This window comes from Archocentrus centrarchus, chromosome 24, assembly GCF_007364275.1.
Source record: "Archocentrus centrarchus isolate MPI-CPG fArcCen1 chromosome 24, fArcCen1, whole genome shotgun sequence".
NCBI lineage: Eukaryota > Metazoa > Chordata > Actinopteri > Cichliformes > Cichlidae > Archocentrus > Archocentrus centrarchus.
The window spans coordinates 34588166-34610324 of NC_044369.1; the positions used below are offsets into that span (position 1 = coordinate 34588166).

The following is a 22159-nucleotide window of genomic DNA, read 5'->3' on the forward strand; positions in this document are numbered from 1 at the left end:
GGAGGATAATACAATAGGTAGTTATCCTCGTCGTCCAGGTTGTAATCCAGGTCTTGTTCGTCAGGATCAGTTATAGGGTGCTGACGTGTACTTGGCCGGCTTGGCTTTTCTTGCTCTGAGGAGACATTCACAGGAACGGTGGGTAAAAACCCACATGGCAACAAAAGGTCTCTGTGAAGAGTTCTTGTGGGACCAGCCTGATGCTCAGGCTTGACAGTGTATACAGGTAAGTTGCCCTTTTGACTCAAGACAACATGTACCACAGGTTCCCACTTATCAGCCAACTTGTGTTTGCCTCTAAGCCGGACATTCCTCACAAGTACACGATCACCAATATCAAGGACAGATTCAGTGACATATTTGTCATAACGGGCCTTGTTCCTTTCAGCAACTTTCGCAGCATTTTTGGTAGCTATTTGGTAGCTCTCCTGAAGATGGGATCTGAGTGCTTTGACATACTGCGAGTGGGATTGTTGCTGACGACGATTTAAAGGAACATTGAAGACAAGGTCAATTGGCAGCCTAGGTTGTCTTCCAAACATTAACTCATAGGGTGTAAACCCAGTGCTTTCATGTTTGGTGCAGTTATAGGCGTGCACAAGTGGCTTAACAAAGTCACGCCAGTGTCTCTTGTCTTCGTCTTTGAGTGTTCCAAGCATGTTGAGTAATGTTCTATTAAACCGTTCAACCGGGTTTCCTCTAGGATGATAAGGTGTCGTTCTGACCTTTTGGATACCAGCAAGGTCACAAAGGTCTTGAATAAGCTTTGACTGAAAGTCTGCTCCTTGATCACTGTGCAACTTTTCGGGAAATCCATAGTGAACAATGAAGTTTTCCCACAAAGCTTTGGCTACAGTTTTAGCCTTCTGGTTGGGAGTAGGAGTTGCTACAGCGTATTTAGTGAAGAAATCAGTAATGACGAGAACATCTTTGGTGTTGCTCCGGTCTGGTTCAATAGTCAGAAAGTCAATACAGACTAGTTCAAGAGGTCTGGTGACTTGGATGTTTACCAGAGGCGCTGCCTTCTCTGGCAGTGCCTTTCTGAAAACACATCGACTACAGGTTTTGATCTTTTGCTCAACATCTGCGGCCATTCTTGGCCAGAAAAATCTGGATCGCACTAGGTCGAGAGTGCGGTCTATACCAAGATGACCCATGTCATCATGGAGACTTTTTAAAACCATGAGTCTGAGGCTCTCAGGTAAGACCAGTTGACACTGAGACTCTTCACCAACTTGCCTCTTTCTGTAGAGAATCCCAGTCTGCAACTTAAGCTTTTTTAGCTCTCGCAGAAGGATGGAAAGTTGTGGGATCTCCTTTCGCACAGCAGGGGGTGATGTTTCACCTGTTTCAAGCTGGCGAATGATTTCATTGATCGCAGGGTCATCCATTTGATGTTTTTTTAACTCTTCTACTGAAATGCATGGAATGACTGGATTACTGTCACACTGATCAAAACCATCAGGAATGGCATTAGCTGACATGGACAGGGAAGTTACAAGTGGACACGTAAATGCATGGTCATTTGTGTCCGAGGAATGGAGAATTAGGTGTTTTTCACAAATTGCATTGACAGCATTTTGAGAAACATGAGTGAACAGATCAGTACCAGGTAAGTGGTGCTGAAGGAACTGACTGATTCGCTCTTGTTCTTTCTGGGAAACAATGTCATTTACTGGTTCTGGGTGGGGACGGCGGGATAGCCCGTCCGCATCTATGTTTTGTTTCCCTGCTCTGTACTTGAGCTGGAAATCAAAAGAGGACAGAGCAGACAACCAACGATAACTGGTTGCATCCAGCTTAGCTGTGGTCAAGATATAAGTTAAAGGGTTGCTGTCAGTAACCACAGTGAAAGCATTTCCATACAGGTAGTCACAAAACTTTTCAGTTACAGCCCACTTTAGGGCTAAAAACTCGAGCTTGTGAGCTGGATAATGGCTTTCACTCTTTGACAGTCCCCGGCTTGCATATGCGATTACACGCACCTCTCCTCCCTGCTCTTGATAAAGAGCAGCCCCTAACCCTGTTGTGCTTGCATCTGTGTGTAGCAGATAAGGCAACTTGGGGTTGGCAAACCCTAACACAGGAGCTGTAGTGAGTTTGTCAATTATGGTCTCAAATGCCTGTTGGCAACTTTCTGTCCATCTTTCTCCAAAAGGGGCCTTTGGCTGAAAGTACTGGACATCTGGTGTTTTAGGACTATTACCCTTCCTCAGTGGTGGGTATCCGGCAGTGAGATTGGTCAGGGGTTTCACAATTTTGGAATAGTCTTTGATAAATCGTCTGTAATACCCAGCGAAACCTAAGAAGGAACGGAGCTCTTTGAGGTTTCTGGGACTTGGCCATGTTTTCAGGGCTGCGACTTTTTCAGGGTCTGTTTCAACACCCTGTTGGGAGACAATGTGTCCCAAGTACCGTACTGATGTCTGGAAGAACTTGCACTTTTCCAGAGACAGTTTCAGCCCATATTCTTTAAGGCGATTGAGGACATGAAGAAGGCGTGTTTCATGCTCCTCAAGGGTTTCGGAGAAAACTATAAGGTCGTCCAGAAATACTAGGACTTCCTTAAGGTTTATGTCCCCCATACATTTCTCCATCAGCCTTTGAAAAGTGCTGGGAGCGTTCGTTATGCCTTGGGGCATCCTATTGAACTCCCAAAACCCCATGGGGCATACAAAGGCTGTCTTGTGCTTGTCTGCCTCGTCCACCTCAATTTGGTAGTACCCACTTTTGAGGTCAAGGACCGAGAACCACTTCGATCCAGTGAGGGCTGAGAATGCCTCTTCCAAGTTGGGAATGGCATAGGCATCTTTGATGGTGTGCAGATTTAGCTTTCGATAATCGACGCAGAGTCTTACATCTCCATTCTTCTTCCTCACCACCACTATTGGCGAAGAAAATGGTGAATCAGACTCGCGGATTATTCCTGCCTCACTCAGTTCTTGCAAATGTTTTCGAACAGCATCAAGGTCCTGAGGTCGTACTGGACGGGACCTGTGTTTGAAAGGCGTTTCATCACTCAGTTTTATTTGATGTTTTACCTTGTTTGTACAACCAAAGTCTGTATCATGTTGTGCAAAAACTTCAGGCATAGTACTGAGTTTTTGTACAATCCGCTCTTTCCATTTAGCTGGAACTGGAGAATCAGCGAAGTTGAGATTTAGCACTGTGGATTCTTTTGATTTGGGTGGCTGCGTGGATTTTAGTATTTGGCTGGTTGTCACTATCTCCTGCATAGCATGGATTTCAGCGATGACACTCTTTGCAGGAATAATAATGTCATGTTTGCTCTCATTTCGCACAACAACTGGAAGCTTTTGTGAGGGCCTTTCAGGAAAGGTGAGTAAACAATTGGTGACTAGAATGCCACCAGGCAAAGAGGATGTGGAGGGTGGCTCAACAACAACCCACTTGTCTGGGGTTTTGGTGTTAACATGGATTGACCCCTCCAACACTCGGCTCTGGCCTGCAGGTATAACTTCTGGCTCTTTTCCAGATAGTCTAACAAGTCCGAGACTACTGTTTTCCTTCTGCTTGTGTCTCTGTTGCAACACGCTTAACACCACTCTGTAGCCGTAAGGTAGTGCATGGAGATCTGCACCGGTCAAGAAGAAATGCTCATAGAGAAGGTCAAGAGTGTTGGTACCAATCAAAAGAGAGGACTGGGCATTAGAACGTGTGTCTGGGACAACTAATGCAAAGGTGGACACGGTCATTTCAGAACCAAAACAGCTCTGTGGGAAGGTAATCTCGACCTCAATGAAACCTGAGTAAGGAACATTTTGACCGTTTGCAGCTTCAACTTCCAGCAGCTCATTTATTGGATGAATTTCCAGGTGAGAGAGATTGTTTTCATAGAATGAGTGTGACACGGTAGTCACCTGAGATCCTGTATCAAGAAGACAACTGCTAACCTGACCATCAATTTGGACTTGAGCAGTATACTTAGCTCCAACTAAGCCTTTAGGTAGTTTAACAGTGGTTGATTTGTTGTGCAGTCTCTTTTTTCTGAATGACTGTTTCAGAGAGGGACTGGTCTCATTAACAGCACCCATCTGTCCCGCAATGAGGGCTGTTTTTAGTTTAAAGAATGGGATGAGTTTTGATTGTTCTGTTTATCCCAAAGTAACTGTTTGTCTTTTAATTGTTTCCTTTTATCAGCAACCAAGGATGGGTTTGGGTCATTTGAGCATGCAGAGGCAATATGCCCATCTTCACCACAGTGGAAACAATACCACGGCTTTGGTCTGTTCCTTGTGGCTTGAAGTGTAGTGGAGATTGGCTCAGGCATTTTGGGTCTAGGCTTTGTCTTAGCATTAGCTTGTGGTGTGCTGGGCTTCTTTTTGGGAGAACCTGGTGGCTTAAGTCTAGCAAGATGGCTCTGAAGCTCAGTGATCTGTGCCTTCAAATCTGCGACCACATTGCTTGGAGGAGCTGTGGGTTGGTCCGCTTTCTGTGCTCTTAATCTTGTCAATTGAGTTTGCAGCTCAGTTATTTGTGTTCGCATTTCAGTGATTTGATGTTGCAAAATGGGCTCCGATGTATCAGTGGCTGCTGCAAGGGCGTGGGAAGACACTTTTGGTCTTGTAGCAGCAAAGTGTTTTTTCATTCGGCTTTCTTTTGCAACATGTTTATCTTCCTCCACTCTCAACTGTAGCAACAACTCTGCAAATGGAGGAGGGTTATCTTTTTGTCGCTCGAGCTGAAGGTCTGCTAACAATGCGTTATCCCAACACCCACGACAAAACTGCCGTAGTAGGTGTCGGTCTGCCTCGCTAGCTGAAACACCACCTCTGTTCAAAGCTTTGGAGAGAGCTGTATGTAATCGATGGAGGTAATGTGATGGCTTTTCACCTGCATCCTGCAGTGTGTTAAGAAATTTAGCAAAAAGCTCATCGCCATCTTCCACTGTACCAAATGCTGAATTGAGCAGCTCAAGGTAAGCTGAAGGCAAAGCTTGAGGGCCTAAATGTTTAACTATATTGGCTGCAGGAGGTACAAGACTGTCTGAAATTTTCCGTGAGCACTGCAAGTCAGACAGATCAGGATCTTGCTGCATAAGCTCAACACTGTGGCGCCATGTGTCAAAGTCAACCTCGTGACTAGGGCAAGGTAACCTGCCTGAAAAGGGTCTCAGGCGAAAGGATGCACTCGCCTGTGAGACTGGAGATTCACTCCGAACTATGTGCTCCACAATAACCTTTTGAACCTCTGGGTGGGTTATAAGGGTTTTTGGAACATTGCATGGCAGATCAGGTTGTGTTGGCTTGCCTGAATCAGATTCAGTTACATTTAAGTTGGTTTCATTCACCTTAACTGGGTCACTTGGAAGAGCTTGTGATTGTTGGGTGACTGTGGCTGTAGGTCTACTTTGTGTTTCTTGCATAGGAAATGCAGTTTCAGCTGTTTCTGGATCACCAGCAACTGACTGACTGCATTCAGACAGATGCTCATGCAAAACATCCTCAAAAGGCTTGCCACTTAATTTGGCGATTTTCTGTAGTTCACTAATCAAGCTGTGGGTGGCGCTGGTTGTAACAGCTGACACATATTCCGTTGACAGGGCTCTGATGTAAGGGACTCCAGTAGGTCTCTCAAATTTGTAGGGCAGCAAGGGTTCAAGCGCTATCAAGGCAGTTCCACTCTCATACTCCACAATGGCATTTTTGGGGTAGGGAGAGTGGAGATCATCAACTTTAATGGTTCTCGAGATGCGCCCATACTTGTTCAGGAAGTCAGATAACTCTTCATCAAAGTCTGCATCAGTGAAGCCCCCAATGATAACTGAGTTAGGGATTTTAATGTTTTCTTTATCAACAATGTCCATTTTTGCCGGTCTTGGCCTATTTTGAGGTCTGGGTCAAAAATAAGGTTTTATGGTTCTATTTACAGTGTGGTTAAGGTTTTATTACTACTCTCCTGGCTGGCTCGCCACTTTTGTACTGTAACACCTTAGTCGTTACAGGGTTTGGACCAGATGACAGGTTCGGCTATGGAGAGTAGAGTTAGTGTCACCACAATTAAGGACCACAGACCAAGAGAATAAATTTAAATTAGCCGGCAAGATTTATTTACACACAACAAAAACCATAAAAGACTTTGACAACAGAAAACACAACAGCATACACCTTCCTGGTGTATAATCCCTCTTTTTGTTATCTTAACCAAAAGAAATAACTTCAACTTAGGGTTATTTGTTCAGTTCCCTTTGGTTTGTCTGTTTGAGTTAACTCAGTAGTCACTAAACCTAGTTTAGTTCTCTAGCTTCAAAATCTATTTATCTATTTTATTATTTTTTTTTCCAAAATTAATACAAAATTAGGCTCTGTATTCAGATTCGGCAGACTCAATGTTATGTTAGGTTTAACCAACAAAATAGTTTGCAATCTCAATAATATCACAGCAGTACCACACAGGGTCATTCAATATTAAAATAAAAATATTGAACCAAAAGACAACTCAAAATAATCCAGCAAAAGGCTGAACAAGGTGCGATGCACATGAGAGTCTCTTTTCTTTTGTCCTGCTGTTGATCCCTCTATTGTCTGTGTTCTGCGCTAGTCTTGAATCCACTGCTGTTAGCAGTCAAGGATAAATCCTACCAGTTCGGATGAAAACGGTCAACACTCCGCAGACAGCATGTTGCTCCACATGCACAGATCAGCAAATTCACAGTTCATCAGGTCCGGTGGCTCGCCATCTCGTTTCACCGCGTATGAAGTCCCACTTCAGTACTAGCTCAACTTTTCTCCACTCCAACTTAAATGGCCTAATGTAAGCAACATAAAATATCAATAAATAAACAAAATAAAGCGTTGGCTGCTTAAGACATTAGCCAAGAGTCAGCGTTTTGCTTAATAGATGCTGATTAAGCTGCACACCTGCCAAAATGGCGGAGCGGAGATAAGTGGAAACACAACACTTGCACTTCAATTTCACACATGGGCATCATAATATCAAGTTTTAAAACACAAAAAACATAAATCTGACATCTTAGCTTATACTGTTTCCCAAATAATACATTCAACGTAACAAAATTCTCAAAAGAAATAAAATACATTTTTACGAACTCACCAAGTCCCATTCAGCAATGTACACACGTCTGAAGGGCAGGATAAAGTGGAAAAACAAAACAATTTCTCAAAAAATTAAAGATATTCTTTTAGATAAGTTTCCTTTGTTTAATAACGGCAGCTCGACGTCTGTGTGTCTGCAGCGATCTTGGTCAGAACCGAAAAGAATCCGGTTGGCTACTACCAGTCACATGGGCCACGCTGGGACACTTTCAGAATAAAAGCTTGCCTATTTAAAATTTCAACCATACATATTTTTAACCAACCAATAATCATCCATGGATTGAATGTTTGTTTTTAATATTTTTAAACCAGTTTTTTTCCAGATGAAATAATAAACAAAAATAAATTTTAATCAGGTTTTTACCTCATGCACACTGTCACCTGGGTTACAACTGCAGTTCTGTTTAGAGTACAATCCTACCAGGCAAGCTCATCTCCAAACCCCAGTAATTAAACCTCGGTGTAACTGGGTGTAACTCTTAAGCTCTGACCACCAGTACCGTTCTCCACAGGGTTCTGTGCTGAGTCCACACACAGCTGCTCTACCAGACAAACCATATCTCCAAGTTCACGGTGCTTGGCCTCGTCTCCAACACTGATGAGTCTGCTTACAGGAAGGAAGTGAATAAACTGACAGTCTGGTGCTCTGACCACAACCTCTGCCTGAACATCAGTAAAACATGTTTGCGTTTGTGGATTTCCTGTCATGGTCCTGGGCTGTGGGCCCAGCATTTTGTGTTTGAGTTCCTTTTTGGTTCTGTTATCATAGTTAGTTATTGTTTACATATTGATTTCTGGTTCCCCAGTGCCTGTGTGGTTATCCTGTTTGTGTTATTTCCTGCTTTATTTTGGTAGTATCTGGTTTCTTGTGCAGTGTGTTCAGTTTTGCTTCCCCCAGTCTCGTTAGTATGATTCTTGTTCTCTCCTGCTGTCTCTGGTTGTCCCTCGTCAGTCCCTGTGTATATATTGTCTGCATTTCCCTCTGTCCTCTGACATCATTGTTTCCTGCTGTGTGCATTTCCGTCCATGAAGTGAGTTTCTGTTTTCCATGTTTTGGTGGCAATAAAGTGAGAGGTTTTCGTGTTAAACTGCTGACCTTGGATTGCTTCCGATTTATTGCTGTTATTTAAATTGTGACCAGCAGGGGGCAGTGTTTAACCAGCGGTCATGTTGAAATGTTTCCAAGGGTTGCTGTACTTTGTAGCCCCGCCCCCTTTCCCTGCCCTCTCATCATCTTTTTCATAAACATTCATGCGTAGACGCCGCACTGAGCGCTGAATGATACGTCAACGTCGCCGCCATATTGGATGTGGCAATCATAAACACAGTGATGACGTCACTCTGGAGCTGCGTGGAGTTGTTGAACCGTTTGACAGTCGAAACTGAATCACATGGGCTTACCTTTCACAGGTGAGACTGAACAATTATTTTTTATTGTATTTTGTCATTACAACATTTTGAATACAGAATTTGCAGGCGTTGTATATAGAATAGAATAGAATAGAATAGAATAGAATAGAATTTATTAATCCTTTTGGAAGGATTCAGTCAGAGAAATTAAAGCACAACAGTTGTCAGAAGTAATCAAGCAAATTAATAAATAACAAAATGGGATCACATTTTTGAAAACAAAATGATTTTTTGTGCAGTTTCCCAGTGTATATTAGTGCGTATTTGAATGTGTGAATGAACCCATTAACTTGAATAACTTGTAGAAAGGTACGTTATGGAGATCAGTCCATTCACTTGTATTAGTTCACAGCGTAGCTTTGCCTCCTCCAATATGGCGGACACACAGTTACGTAACATCAACGGGCCAACCCAGTCAGCGAGGTGTCTACGTACATATGTCAATGTGTGCATGTCCTACAGTGAGAGGAAAAGGTTTAAGGAGCTCAGAACAGTGCACAGAGCTGAGCTCTGCCATCACGGACACGTGCTCAGTGCACGCACTGTGGTATCATCTCCACACAGCTGCACCTGGAAACCAGCCAGGAATATGGTAAATGGACTAGTTCTTATATAGCGCTTTTCTACTCAGTCAGAGCACTCAAAGCGCTTACACAACATGTTTACATTCACCCATGCACTCACATTCATACAAGCACTTCCATGTTTATACTAAGCTAAGTGCTTTTAATTAACTAGCATTCACACACATTCATACTCCAACAGGATGGTCGGAGAGCAACTTGGGGTTAAGTATCTTGCCCAAGGATACATTGGCATGTAGCCTGGAGTAGCCAGGAATCGAACCGCTGACCTTCCAATCAGTAGGTGACCTGCTCTACCTACTGAGCTACTGTCTGCATTGCAAACTGTTAAGAAGAGTGAGCCTCTTCAAAAGTGAAACTGTAACTTAAACACCTAAAATAATGTGTTTATTAAAGTCAGATTTTATCCCCTTCATTAGGTAACGTCAGCACCACGTGATCACCTGCAGACTGTCTGTGCGACCTGACTGCAAAGAGCTGCAACCAATGAAATGCTTCTGCGCTGAATAAAGCTTCTGTTTCACTGTCATCTGTGTGTCTCTCATTTGAATACTCACATTGCATCCTGTGAACGTTTGTGTGTATTAGAACCAGCTGTCAGTGGAGTCTGTATTTTTCAGGCCAGCCTTTTGGCGCCCCCTCCTGGTTGGGGCAGGTTTCTGAGGAAATGCTCCTTTTTATTTAGGGTGAAGTGGCTCTTAAAGAGCCTGTGATGAAGAGGGAGACGTTCCCCATGTAATGTCATTTATGATCGATGAAAAGTGGAATACTCATTAAATTAATTTTAATTACCTTTAGTCATTGCTACAAGAACAACAGGACAACACATCAGCTCCACAGATTACCACAATTAAGACTAAATAATAAATGAATGAAAGAGTTAAAACACTGAACATAACATCTAGCAGTTCAGGTTATGTGATGTAATGGCAGGGGAAGTTTCAGGACTGCCTGTGGGTAAAAACTGTCCTCTGAAGGGTGGCTGGCCTCTCCCTGAGGAGCGCAGTCATTCAGGGTGGGCTCAAAGTAGAGCCTCTGCTCCTCCACATCGAAAGCAGCCAGTTGAGGTGTTCTGGTCACGTCCCAGCAGGAGGCCCCGGGGCAGACCCAGGACACACTTTCTCCAGGTTGTCTTTAGCACCCGTCAGTCTGCCTCAGGTTTCAGTGACCGTCTTCTTTGAGACTACAATTCCCAGCTTAGCTGAACACGCACTGATGCTCTCTGCAGCTTTCACCGTGGACCAATCCCTGACAGGCATGTGGCTAAAATGAACAGACATCAGGAATTTATTCTTACAGATTCACTGAGCTTTGAACAGAATTCAAAAACATGAATGAGAACAAAGAGGTGGAGCTGCTGGAGGACACGGACTCGTCCTGCAGGGAGTTCAGCCCAGACTGACGGCTGTTTCTGACACTGGCACGCCTCAGGAGTCCTGCACGGCATCATGGGAAAAAAGCATGCTGATACTTTGGTCACATGATGCCGAAAGAGCCATTAATGACACACACATACACACCTACCTTCACATCTGCAGAGATCCACCTGCACAAACTCCATCAGACGTCTGAACCCTGAGCCGGTCTGAGCCTTTATGATGAAAACAGGCTGTGACAGGAAGGCATGAAATATCTGCAAAATGAGTTTTACTGAAAAACAGTACAAGGAACCATTCTGCTGTTTCTATCCAAGCTTCCACACAGGTTCCAGAGCTTCACCTGCTTCCTTTACAGGTGAGCAGCTCTGGGCCTTCAGCTCCATCTGCAGTTTACTCTGGAGCCTCTGTTCATCAGGCCGAGCTGTGGCAGAGACGCTGCACTCTGTCTTTTACCCTGTCTGTGCACGACATAGAAATCTAAAAGCAACCAATCACAGAGCAGAGAAAACTTCATAACGTGGACCCGTCACTGGGCTTTGAGCTTCGCCCTGCATCTGAGAGCTCTCCTGTCTGAATGAAGGTTTCTTCGTCTCAGTCTTCCTACCCTCCATCAGCCCCTCCTGCAGCTCCCCCATGTGGACACACCCTGAACCACAGGCTGGAATGAGATTCACATGAACCCTTCCTGAGTTTTTAGTAACGGTTTCCATAAAGTGTGACCAGGACATTTTGACTGTACAGGAATATTACAGACTCTCCTCTGAGATGATATTTTACTCCTAACACAGATAAAAAGAAAAAAAGTCTTGATTTGATATTTTCAGATTCAAAGTTGATGTGGAGACTAAGTGTGCCGGGGCCTCATAGTTACTGAGAAGCTCAATAATCTGATTAAAGATTATTGTAGTGTTTAGAAACACAGGACTGTATCGTGCACTCACCTTCAGTCATGTTAGAATAATAAAAACAAATATTTATGAGATGCAGTTTGATGTGTCCCAGCTGGAAGTGGTCACTTGACTCAGGACGGTCTTCGTGGCCTCGATGTGGGTGCATCAACTTCCTGTCCTGTCTGTATTTATTCCAATTAAATGTTTCATTTTTCAAAATAAACACCTCACACTAGACCTTTAATCTGAAACACACACAGGAAGTGCTGCATTTGTTTTAACAACATAAAATCCTACACAATAAGACCCATCATGCTGATCAGAGAAGGAAGAACAGGCCAGTTATTGCCAGCAGCTGAGGTGAGCAGAGGTCAAAGGTCAGCTGAAACTCAGCAGTCATGACTGAAACATTGATGTGAAGCAGTCAGTGTTGAGCCAACGTTTAGAAAAACATCTGAATGCAGTTTGTTTGATTTAAAGTCAGTCGGCATCAGTCTCAGCTCCATGCTCTGGCTCAGCGTGGCGGCCCCCGGGGGCCCCGCTCAGCTGCAGAGCGCGGGGGCCGGCGTGCAACCTTCCTTTTCTGCAGCTGATGATCAGCAAACATCACAGTTACTGATGATGTGTCCATCTGTCAGAAGAACCTCCTGGATGAGGAGCTGAGGAGCCAGACCCAAGATACACTGCAGGACACAGCTCAGGGTTTGGGAGCTCAGACTGGATCAATGGTCTGATTAGTTATTGATCAATCATCGACACACCTGTTCTCATCAAATACTGACCTTCATCCACTGACAGAAGGCCTGCTCAGGATTTACCATCATTCACAAACCAATAATTGATTTCTTAAAGCTCTGTTTACTTTTAACCAAAGGAGCAGCAGGGTTAGGGTTAGAATAACTGATTATAAACTGATGCTGAGCAGAGCCTTCGTCCTCTGCAGGATGGAGAAACAGAGCCTTCAGTCCACAAACAGAAGTTCACTTGGTTTATTAAGAGCTTAACAAAGTTCTGTGTTCACAAACCAGAAAAAACTGAACAACAACAAACAGCTGGACATCGTTAAGGTGACTCGTTAGCTTTAAAAGGACATTCATTTACACGTAGGGTCACCGGGATGGACCCGCTGCCTCGTCAGGTCCGCCTGGACCCGGTCCTGTCTGAGCTGGATCACTGCAGTCCAGTCCAGTCAGGATTAAACTGGTGAAGTGGCTCCTAAACTAGTGAAACCTTTTAAAGGGGGATAGGTCCCTGATTTTGGTCCGTACTGGACTCACTGGACCAGCTGTTAGTGCCGATCAGGGCTAAAGTTCGATTAGTTTGATTACAGCTGAGGTTTGTGGTGCAGACGTGTTTGGTTCTCCTTCAGTCACATGATGTAAAACACTCACCGTGAGTCAACGAGAAAACAAGACGACGTGATTGTCCGAGCAGCCGCAGAAACATTTCATCGAGCTCGTTCCGCTTGGTTCGGATAGTTTGAGTTGGCCGAGTGTCATTTGAACCAGTTTCTAATGATTGGTTGGTTCTGATCTGGTTCTGATGGCGCCGCGATGGCGAGCGAACACTTTGAGAGACTCGTAAGGCATCAGAAGAAGTCGAAAAGTAACAGAAACTACCAGTCGAGTCGACGGCTCCTAGTGTTTAGTTGTTGAGCGTTTTCGTGGCCTGAGGGGGGGGTTGTGACTTCCTGTGTCGGCCCGCCCCCCCCATCACGCATTGCTGTGAGTTTGACAGGAAGGACGAAGTGTTACAGTAAAGGCACCAATCAGAGCGTGTGGGACAGAGCGAGGAAGCAGGCTTCACTGCGACACGAGCGCCTTCACAGACTTTAGTATTGTGGGAAACATCGAAGCGTGAGGCACCGCAAACAGGAAGTTGTCTCCACAGAGAAACCCCTCTGCTGTGAGCCACAGGGGGCGCCATTCCAGCAGACACACCAGTTTGTATTTCCTCTGAGGCTCACACTGCGAGCAGCACTAGCGCCAACCAGGCATGGACGGAGTTTCATTGTGTGCGTCAGTGTCGGTGTCGGTGTAATGACTCGTTTTTAAGTCAGCGCTCGGTGTAGGAGGACGGTTTTAGGTGACGATAACGTAAACGGAGGTGTAAGTATGCTAAACTTCAAGCCTGCCGATTCGTGGAGATCGGCGACTCCAGTTGACTGATTGGACGGAAACTTTGGCGTTAAGAGTTCACAGCTGGTTGGGATTTTTTTAGACTCATGTTTTGCTAATTTAGTGGCTGCCTCCTTCAGACCTGTAAGGGGTGGTGTTAGAGGGTGGGGCCTCCTCCTATTAGCGTGAAAATGCCCAGCCCGTTAAATCACAGCGCCTAGGCAAGCAGCTGCTCTGTGGCCTGCTGATTGGTTATCACAGCAGTCAGTGAATATTAGAAATGGACATTTTACAGATGTTCAGCTGAAAAATGATTTGTGAACGCAGCGCCATCAGCTGACAGAGCGGAGAATGACTGCAGATATCAGCTGATGTACAGTTTGGCCCACTCTTTAAGAACCGGGAGCAGCTGCAGCCTGATGCGCAGCAGCCAGTTTAAGGGGCGTAACATCTTAAAAATAGAAGCTCTGCTGCTCAGAAGCACTGAAGAGTCCACAAAAAGTCCTTAAATAATTTAACATTCAGATTCGGCTCCACGGACAGATTTCGGTTCTCGTAGTCTCGGTTTGTGTTCTGGTAGACGTGATGTGAAGGTTTGGGTTGGACAGTTTGGACAGCGCTCACTTTGTTTCTACGAGTTAATTTAAGCTCACCCAGTTTAAATATTCTACACATGACGGAGAGCTCAGACTGAGCGGTAACAGCAGCAGCTTTACTAACGAGAGTCACTCTTACCGGTGACCTGACGCGCCCCGCCCATTAATGTAACTACACCTGATCAGCGTTTAATGCAAGGTCAGGTTTGACTTTCACCTCGTGGTTAAATAAAGATCACATAAAAAAGGAACCAGAACGCTCCTGAAATCTCGCTCTTGCAGACTAATCAAATTTAGCTGTTGGTTAAATTTTGATGTATTCTTCCTCAGCTGACGCGCAGACACTGGAACCAAGTTTTGGCCTCAGGATAAAATGAATTTGTGTTCACTTCGACTAAACAGCTCTCATTGGTCTGTCCATCATAAAACAAACGCACCCCTTTCCTTCGCAGCTGCCGTTTTCGTGTCTCTGTCAAAGCTCCGCCTCATTTCCTGCTGAGTTCAGCTCCACACTGAACATTTTTTATTTTTACGACAGCTTCCTGTCGCTCACCCCGTGGACTCACCATGGACGCAGGCTGGGAGAGGTCCATAAATAGGCTCTTTTAAAAAGAGCCTGTGGGAGGAGCCTGTATGCCCCGCCCACTTTCTGTTTACTTTTGATTTGATTTAAAGTTTAAGAAAATCCTGTAAATGTGTGTTTTACTCATGGCTTTACTTAGGATGTTTATGAATAACGACTGGTACATGACGCGCTTCAGACTGTTTGTCACTGGTTAATTACCTGTTATTGATTTAAAAGTAACATGAGATTCTCTCTCCTCAGGTATCTACTAACCAACCAGCTTCCTGTTTGTTTATTTGCACAAGTTCTACTGACCTGGAGTGTTAGTTACTCCCATCTGTAGACGGGAGTAACTAAAGCGTGGGCTCGCTGCTCGCAGTGTGACCGCCCTTTTAGGTTATGCATATGGTATCAAAGTGCAGATTCAGTCTTTTTGGTGTTCAAGTGCATTCTTTGTTCTCACATTTATGGCTTCTTAGTAACAGACTCGTGAATGCAGCGGGCGCCGCGCCGTTATAGTCTCTTGGTGTGTTTGGAGTTATAGTGGCTCCTCATGTCTTTGCGCAGGCGAAACTTCTCGCCGCACACGCCGCAGATGTACAGGTGGACATCCATGTGCTTCTCCAGCTGCTCCCCGCCAGGGAAAATCTGGAAACACACCTGGCAGATGGTTTCCCCGGCCGACAGGTGGGAGATCATGTGGCGCACATGGTCGTGCTTGAGGAAGGTTCCCTGGTCGCACACGGGGCACACGTAGCGCGCCATGCCTTTGTGCATGTCGGTGTGGAGGCGGAGCTGGCGCTCCCGTAGGAACTGCTTCCCGCAGGTCTGGCAGGTGAACTGCTTCTCCTTGGTGTGGACGGTGTAGTGCTCCCGCAGGTGGCAGCGCTGGTAGAAGCCTTTGCCGCAGATGCTGCAGAAGTGTTTACGGCGGTGGTCGGGTTCGGCGCCCTCCTCCAGCATCACGGGCCGGAACAGCTCCTGGTCGTGGCAGGACAGAGCGTGCTCCAGCGCCAGGCTCTCATTCTGGAATAGCAGGCCACAGTGTGGGCAGGCCTCCAGCAGCCCCTCCTCCATCCCCTGTGGCTCCTCCAGCAGGGACGCCTCGTCCTCGCCGTGGGAGTCCGACTCGGCGCCGTGGGACTCTCCGCAGCGCTCTGCGTGCTCCTGCAGCTGCCGCCCTTTGATCAACACCTGGCCGCATCTCCCACAGGCACATATGTGCCCCATGTGGTTGGACAGGTAGTGGGCCGACTTGTCCTCCTCCAGTAACAAAGCACCACACAGCTCACAGGGGGCGCCACTGGTGTCCTGCTTCTCATCTTTGATCTTCCGGAGCTTTGCAGGGACTCCGGACTCATCGCCTTCAAAAGGCTCACTGCTGTTTTCCAAACCGGAGACACCAGGCTCTGGCTCGCGGTCTGACGGCGTCTTCTCCCTCAGCGCAGCATCACTGAAGCGTGCGTTACAGTCTCTGGCGGTGTGCTCTCCAACCCGGACCACCTCGATCTCCGGGAACATGCTCTCTTCCGGTTCAGTTTTGATGCTCCTGGTGGACCCGGGCTCGCTGTCTGTACCAGCTGTGATCAACCGGGTGGTCTTGACCTCGGGCCAGTCGTCCTCACCTTTACAGACAACCCTGTGCTCCTCCACACTCTCAGAGGCGGAGCTCTCGGCTTTGCTCGAGTCGTTGTCGCCCTCTGTGTTGCCTCTGGGTGGATGGAAGGCTTTGCGGTTGGTGCAGGTCAGGATGTGCTCGATTAAAAGCTTCTCGCAGCTGAACACAAAGCCGCAGTCATCGCAGGTGTAGGTGCGGCCAAACCTGGGGCGGTCCTTTAGAGTTGAGCTCCTGCCGCTCGACCTCTTCCTCAGGTCACACGGCTGCTCGCCTGCACCGTCTGAAACCGCTGCTCCCACAATCAGAGGAGTAGTCACCACCTCCTCCACCGCCGCCGCTGGCCTGCTGACAGTGGCGGGAACAGTCGGACGCCCCGTACTGCTGGTAACAGCTTTTGGTAGGCGCTCTCCCTCAGGTGGGGGAGGCCTCTGCTGCTCATACATGCGGACTCCGAACATCATCTTCCCGCTGGCGGGCCCAGTGGAGGAGCTGGATGAGGAGGAGGAGGCTGAGGAGGACGGCGTGAGGTTGGAGCTCCTGATGTCCCTGAGGTCCTCAAGCGAGTCGGGGATGTAGTACATCTGCAGGTATGCCATGGACGCCTTCAGCTCCTCAAACTCATAGCTGCCCACAACGATGCGCCCAAGATACATGAGCTGCAGTATGAGGTCGAAGCACTCGGCGCTGATCTGCATGTTGCTCAGGTCCAGGCGGCCCGCCCCCTGCTGATCCCGGATAAACATCATCCTGAAGTAGGAGCTGCAGGCCGCCAGCACAGCCTTGTGCGCTCGGAAGTAGATGTCACCGATGGCGATAAGACAGTCGCACAGGAAGCCCCACTCGCGCTGGTTGTTGAGCTGCTGGAGGACGTGATCGCTGTGGCTCGGCCTCGCCATTGCCCTGTGGACAACAGAAGAAGACACAGTCAGAGTCTGTGAGGCGCTGAGGTTTGTCTGTGGTCAACTTTCATAACGTGTGAGCCGGCGCTCAGTGAGGCAGGACACTCAGGCCTGATATGACTCATCAGCAAGTCTGACTTCAATTTGACTTTACACAAAAAGAGCACTGAGTTCACATGCCGAGTCTGCTCAGTAAAATCAGGTCTGCTTCTGGGCCGCCATGCTCTGACTGCAGCTTCTCAAACAATCACAAAGCTCCTCCATCGGCTGCTGCAGCTCAGTTTCCAGTCTCACTCATCACGCTGTGAAACTGAGCTGCAGCGATGAATCAGTGCATTTCCTGCAGGGGAAAAAGCTGCTCAGATTTAATGCAGTGTGAACTGATAACAGCACACACACTCAGAGTCACTGCTGCATGTGCTGCCGACAGGACGGCAGGTTCATTCCTCTCACCTTTCTAAACTCTCTGTGGGGAGGACGCTCCACTCTGTCGCAAGCAGTTCTCACAGGAAGTGACCTCGTGTAAGACTTGTGTCACACATGTTTTTGTGCTGAAGCAGAAATAAATGCTTATTGCACATAAGAGTCAAGCCTGACCGCCTCACAATCAGCTGACATTCATTATACAACAGCTTTTATAGATCAAATTAAGCAATTTTTCATGATGAATATTTGCAGAGTTACAGCCTCCAAGTACACGGGGTTAAAAAGCTTCAACTTTTACCAAATATACAGATGCAGACTCTGCAGATGTGGGCCACATCTGGGCCAAACAGTCTCTGCAGGTCTGAGGACAAACAGCTTCTCAAACTGTCTGTGTTAGTAACATCTACAGAGCTGCCAGATGTGGGCCAGAGGAAAACCAGCATCTCTAAAGCAGCTACCAAAACATGATCAGCTGAGATCAAGCTCCAGTCCTCCGGCCCCAACCAAGCTTATTAAAAACTCTGCTCAGACCCGTACCTTCACCATCCCGCCTCGCCGCCACGTCTCACTGAAACTGAAACCAAGGTGTCACTTCCTGTGTCAAAAAGCCGTGTAATCAGAGCGAGACATTTCCTCCTGTAACCTGTTACTTGAGCTGAACTCTGATTCACATCCTGAGCTGATGGGATTCAGTCAGCACTTAGTTTTTTTAACACTGTGTTGTGTTAAATTTGTGCTCATTTTTCTCCTGTGTCACTGTGTGAACTGAGCTCCTGTTTTGTGGTATTAATTCAGATATTTGTATTGGGTTTATTGAGCCTTCCAGGCTGTGACTCAGGAATGTTTACCCCCCATAAAAAGACTGAAATGAGCGTTAAAATTAGACGTACCGATGATTTACCTGCTGTGATCACAGGTGAAGGTGTCCTGTACAGACAACAGGGGGCTGGAGCTTTTTCAGTCCCAGCCCCTAAACTGTGGAACGAGCTGCCCCCTCATGTTAGGCCCACCTCCACTCTGCATGTTTTAAAAGCTGCTGTATTATCATTTGTATTTTTGTGAGTTCTTGGATATATTTATTAATGTGTTTGCATGCATTTATTTTATTGTGTTACCCTTTGTGTAATGTCCAGCACTTTGGTCAACCTTGTTGTTTCCATGTGCTTTATAAATAAGTTTGGATTGGACTACACCTCTGATCTACAGACCATCTTTAATTCAGCACCAGCTGACTGTCGGTCACGTGTTTCTGCGTTTAATCTACACCGTCACCTGACGTGCTCTGACGAATGCAGTTACACATCGCCACAGCCCTCGATGACTGCAATTGGTCGGTTCAGTACAGCTGTTTCCAGCTGCTTCTTGTTCTGCTGCCATTTTTCAAATGGACTGGAAGACAAAGTCTCCACTGCTGACTTGTGTGCTGGAGGGGAAGCTGCAGAGACACCAGCACAGGTGTAAATAGGCACCACGTAGATCCAAGGATCACACTTCACGGTGCCGCAGAAAACAACATGTGAATCGGCGGTACTCTGAATGTGGACGGGGTCCGCCTCCCAGACGATCCGGTCTTTAGGAATCAGATTTTATTCTGTTGTGACAGTCCTGCTGATTTAGTGCCTAAAGCAGAGCTACTTCAACAACCCTGACACAACACAGCACACTCTGCAAAATACACAAGACATCTTCCCCTGCAGAAGGTGGAGGCAACAAACACCTCCAAACGAGTCCCCGAGTGGTCCTGCAGCACCGCTACCTGCGACAGTGCAGCTGCTGCAGTTACTTCTGTTAATGTTGAAGTATTCAGCAGATATACTTTTACTTCGTATTACAGCAGAAACACCACCGAGGCTTCATTTAGGCTGCATCACTGCTGCTGGCGGCTCTTTCAGAGACTCGTGCGGGATGGAAACGCCCGGCGTGGTGCCGGCGTCGCTGCACTCACCGATTCAGGGTATTTTCCTCTCTCATCAAACACGTCGCTGTCACACCTGAACTGCAACAGACTGTTTAAATAAGCCAAACCTAAACCAAGATTCAGTGATTTTAAACTCTGACATTTATTTCCCCAGCACATTTGTTGTGTGCAGTTATTTATGAGTCAGTACTATGATCACAGTCAAAAATGAATTATTGATTCGTTATCAGAACCAGTCCTGGATTTATTACGATCAGCTGGTTGTTGTCTGTGACTCTAAACTGCTGCCAGCAGCAAAGTTTCAGAGCTCACGGATCAGCCAATAAATGAAAATTATCTGCACATATCTGATGTACCTGTCCCCGTGCTTCTACCACCTGCAGAGTACCTGAGCAAAAAGGTCAGAGGTCAGAAACCTGTACATTTCTGCTAATTAATAATCAACAACCGTAATGAACAATCGGGGGTCAGTGGATGAAAAAACGTCTGTCTCTGATCCAGACTCCGCTGTAACCCCCACCACCACCCTGCTTACTGGAAGCCCCCGCCCGCGCCCGCAGGAACGCGGGGTGGACTGTCAGTCACCGGCAGACGGACCCCAAGGGAGCCGCCGACCTGTGAGCGAAGCCGGGAAGAGGCCGGAGGGTGAGGCCGGAGGTGGAGGCCGAACGCACCGCCGAGCTAAAATGGAGATTACAGCTCGGCGGGGGTTAGCTGCGCCAAGCTAACCCCTACTAGCGTGGTCCACGCCGGAAATTCCTGCGACGGTTCCTCCACAATAAAAACACGAAGCACGACGAGGGCTCAGAGCGCCCACCCGCGGAGCGCCGGCACGTCGCGGCGGGTTTCAGGGACCCTCCGGCATTCACTGAGGAGCCTTCAGTGAGCCCGGAGCGCCGCCACACGCTGACAAACTCCACTTTATTTGTTAAGACTTATATTTTGTAAACGGTTCCAGGATGCGGTGCGTGTAACGGCGGGTGTTGACTGCGTGCTCGCTCTCCCGCAAACAGCCCCGCCGCCCCCGCACTGCCACCCGCATTCAGCCAGCACCAGCAGGCCGCGGGCATTTTCGCTCACCGTCCGCCGCCCTGGCGGCCCCGAGGCCGGGCAAGGAGCCGTCCACTCACCGTGCGTCCCGGAGGCCGGCGGAGGGGCTGCTGATGTGGGTGTTCCGGGCTCCGAAGGGTCCTCCGCGGACGTTTTACTGTGGAGACGAAGGCGCAGCCTCTTCTTCTTCTCCCGCAGGATGAAAGCACTTCCGCACAGCCGCCGCCGCGTCAAGTCGCGCGCAGCGAGGAAGCCCAAATAAGGAGCTTCCGGTCAGGCGGAGCTCCTTCAAAGTAAAATGAAATGTAGCGGTCTATTTTTTTTTAGTTCTCTTTGTGTGACCCGATTCATCGTGTATATAGTTTTTCTATTCTATTCTAGTTTAGTTCATTTGTTTTTACTCATCCTTTTCATTTTTCTCTGTACTGAGCTGCTGTAATGCACAAATTTCCCCGTCGTGGGATGATTAAAGTTTTGTCTTATCTTACATTCACTAGCACTCTTAAACATGCGTGCGCGCACACACATACACACACACACACACACACACACACACACACACACACACACACACACACACACACACACACACACACACACACACACACACACGAACAAACACCAAATCTGCCTCATCCAGGAGATGCAGTTGTTTTAGAAGATTCTCAGCCTCCTAGTGATGGAGGACAGAGTAAAGGCTGTTTGATTTAGGCACAGATACCTTATTGTATCTGACATTACTGCACTTGTGATTATTTCTTTCTGCCTTTAAGAAAATGTTTCCTTTAAAAAGTCAGATTTTAAAACATCACAGGAACACAATAAAGGCTTTAGTTCTTTGGCAGCTGTTGTTTGCAGTAAACTATTAAAAAACTGCAGTTTCTAGAAACCAGCGAGCAGTTCATTTTAAAAGAGTTGTTTTTTTCTCTTTTGAAAATTTATTATTGTTCATTAATAAAAGCTATTTATCTGGATAATCAACAGAATACTCCCTTAATAAAACAATCGCGATTTTTTGACTTAAATCATAGTAAACAGATATTTCTTCCTTGGAGAGACCCTTCACAGTCAAATAAATGTTTTCATTAAAGTTACAACAAAAGGCTATAACGCTAGTCTTATTGTGAAAATAACAACCGGAAAGAGCTGTGTGTTTTCTCTCTAACTTCTCGGGGTTACTTGAGGCCGCCACCCGGATGCAGCCGGAGAGCAGCCAGCAGGAGGAGGGCTCAGAGTCGACTGCAGACTGGAAGAAGCGTTGACGCCTCTCTGATCTACTTTAACAGCTGCTGTGATCAATACTAATGATCAGCTGTGCAGAGAGAAGCTTAATAAAAACATATTTCACACAGATTTGAAGTTACCATCAGTCACCTGACTGATGTACAGAGGCCCAGAGGTGTGTGTGTGTGTGTGTGTGTGTGTGAGAGAGAGAGATGCTGTTGAGAACATCTTGGACCTCGTCCTCCTTTCTGCTCCACCATCATGAAGCTGTGTGCAGGAGAGGCTGTCCTGGAGTCCAGGGTGCTGCTTTCTGCCTGTTTTAGGTGTGTTTGCTGCACAGAGTGAAGGATTCTGGGTATGGAGATTGCACAGATTTTTATTACTCAGAGCGAGGCTGTGTGAGCCGC

The 22159-nt window shown here is 46.9% G+C and overlaps 2 protein-coding genes across 4 annotated transcripts; both read right to left on the reverse strand.

Moving 5' to 3' along the window:
* Positions 1-3042: 3042 nt before the first annotated feature.
* LOC115774194 (zinc finger CCHC domain-containing protein 18-like) lies at positions 3043-7407 on the reverse strand. Of its 2 annotated transcripts, none has more exons than XM_030721348.1 (2): positions 7075-7407; positions 3043-6759 (listed from the first exon to the last, which is right to left on the reverse strand). In XM_030721348.1, exon 2 carries the CDS (start codon positions 5825-5827, stop codon positions 4079-4081), a length of 1749 nt encoding a protein of 582 aa, XP_030577208.1. In that variant the 5' UTR covers positions 5828-6759; positions 7075-7407; the 3' UTR covers positions 3043-4078. The 2 variants fall into 2 exon arrangements, with proteins under 2 accessions (XP_030577208.1, XP_030577207.1); XM_030721347.1 differs by having other exon boundaries at positions 3043-6769.
* A 4889-nt stretch (positions 7408-12296) lies between these two features.
* Positions 12297-20743, reverse strand: zbtb1 (zinc finger and BTB domain containing 1). 2 transcript variants are annotated; one of them, XM_030721340.1, is made up of 2 exons: positions 20609-20743; positions 12297-17135 (listed from the first exon to the last, which is right to left on the reverse strand). In XM_030721340.1, exon 2 carries the CDS (start codon positions 17129-17131, stop codon positions 15131-15133), a length of 2001 nt encoding a protein of 666 aa, XP_030577200.1. In that variant the 5' UTR covers positions 17132-17135; positions 20609-20743; the 3' UTR covers positions 12297-15130. The 2 variants fall into 2 exon arrangements, with proteins under 2 accessions (XP_030577200.1, XP_030577201.1); XM_030721341.1 differs by lacking the exon at positions 20609-20743 and adding an exon at positions 20014-20118.
* Between the last annotated feature and the right edge of the window lie 1416 nt (positions 20744-22159).

Coding starts and splice junctions, on each gene's coding strand:
- LOC115774194 (XM_030721348.1), bottom strand. CDS start 5,827: ATGGACATTGTTGATAAAGAAAACATTAAAATCCCTAACTCAGTTATC.
- zbtb1 (XM_030721340.1), bottom strand. CDS start 17,131: ATGGCGAGGCCGAGCCACAGCGATCACGTCCTCCAGCAGCTCAACAAC.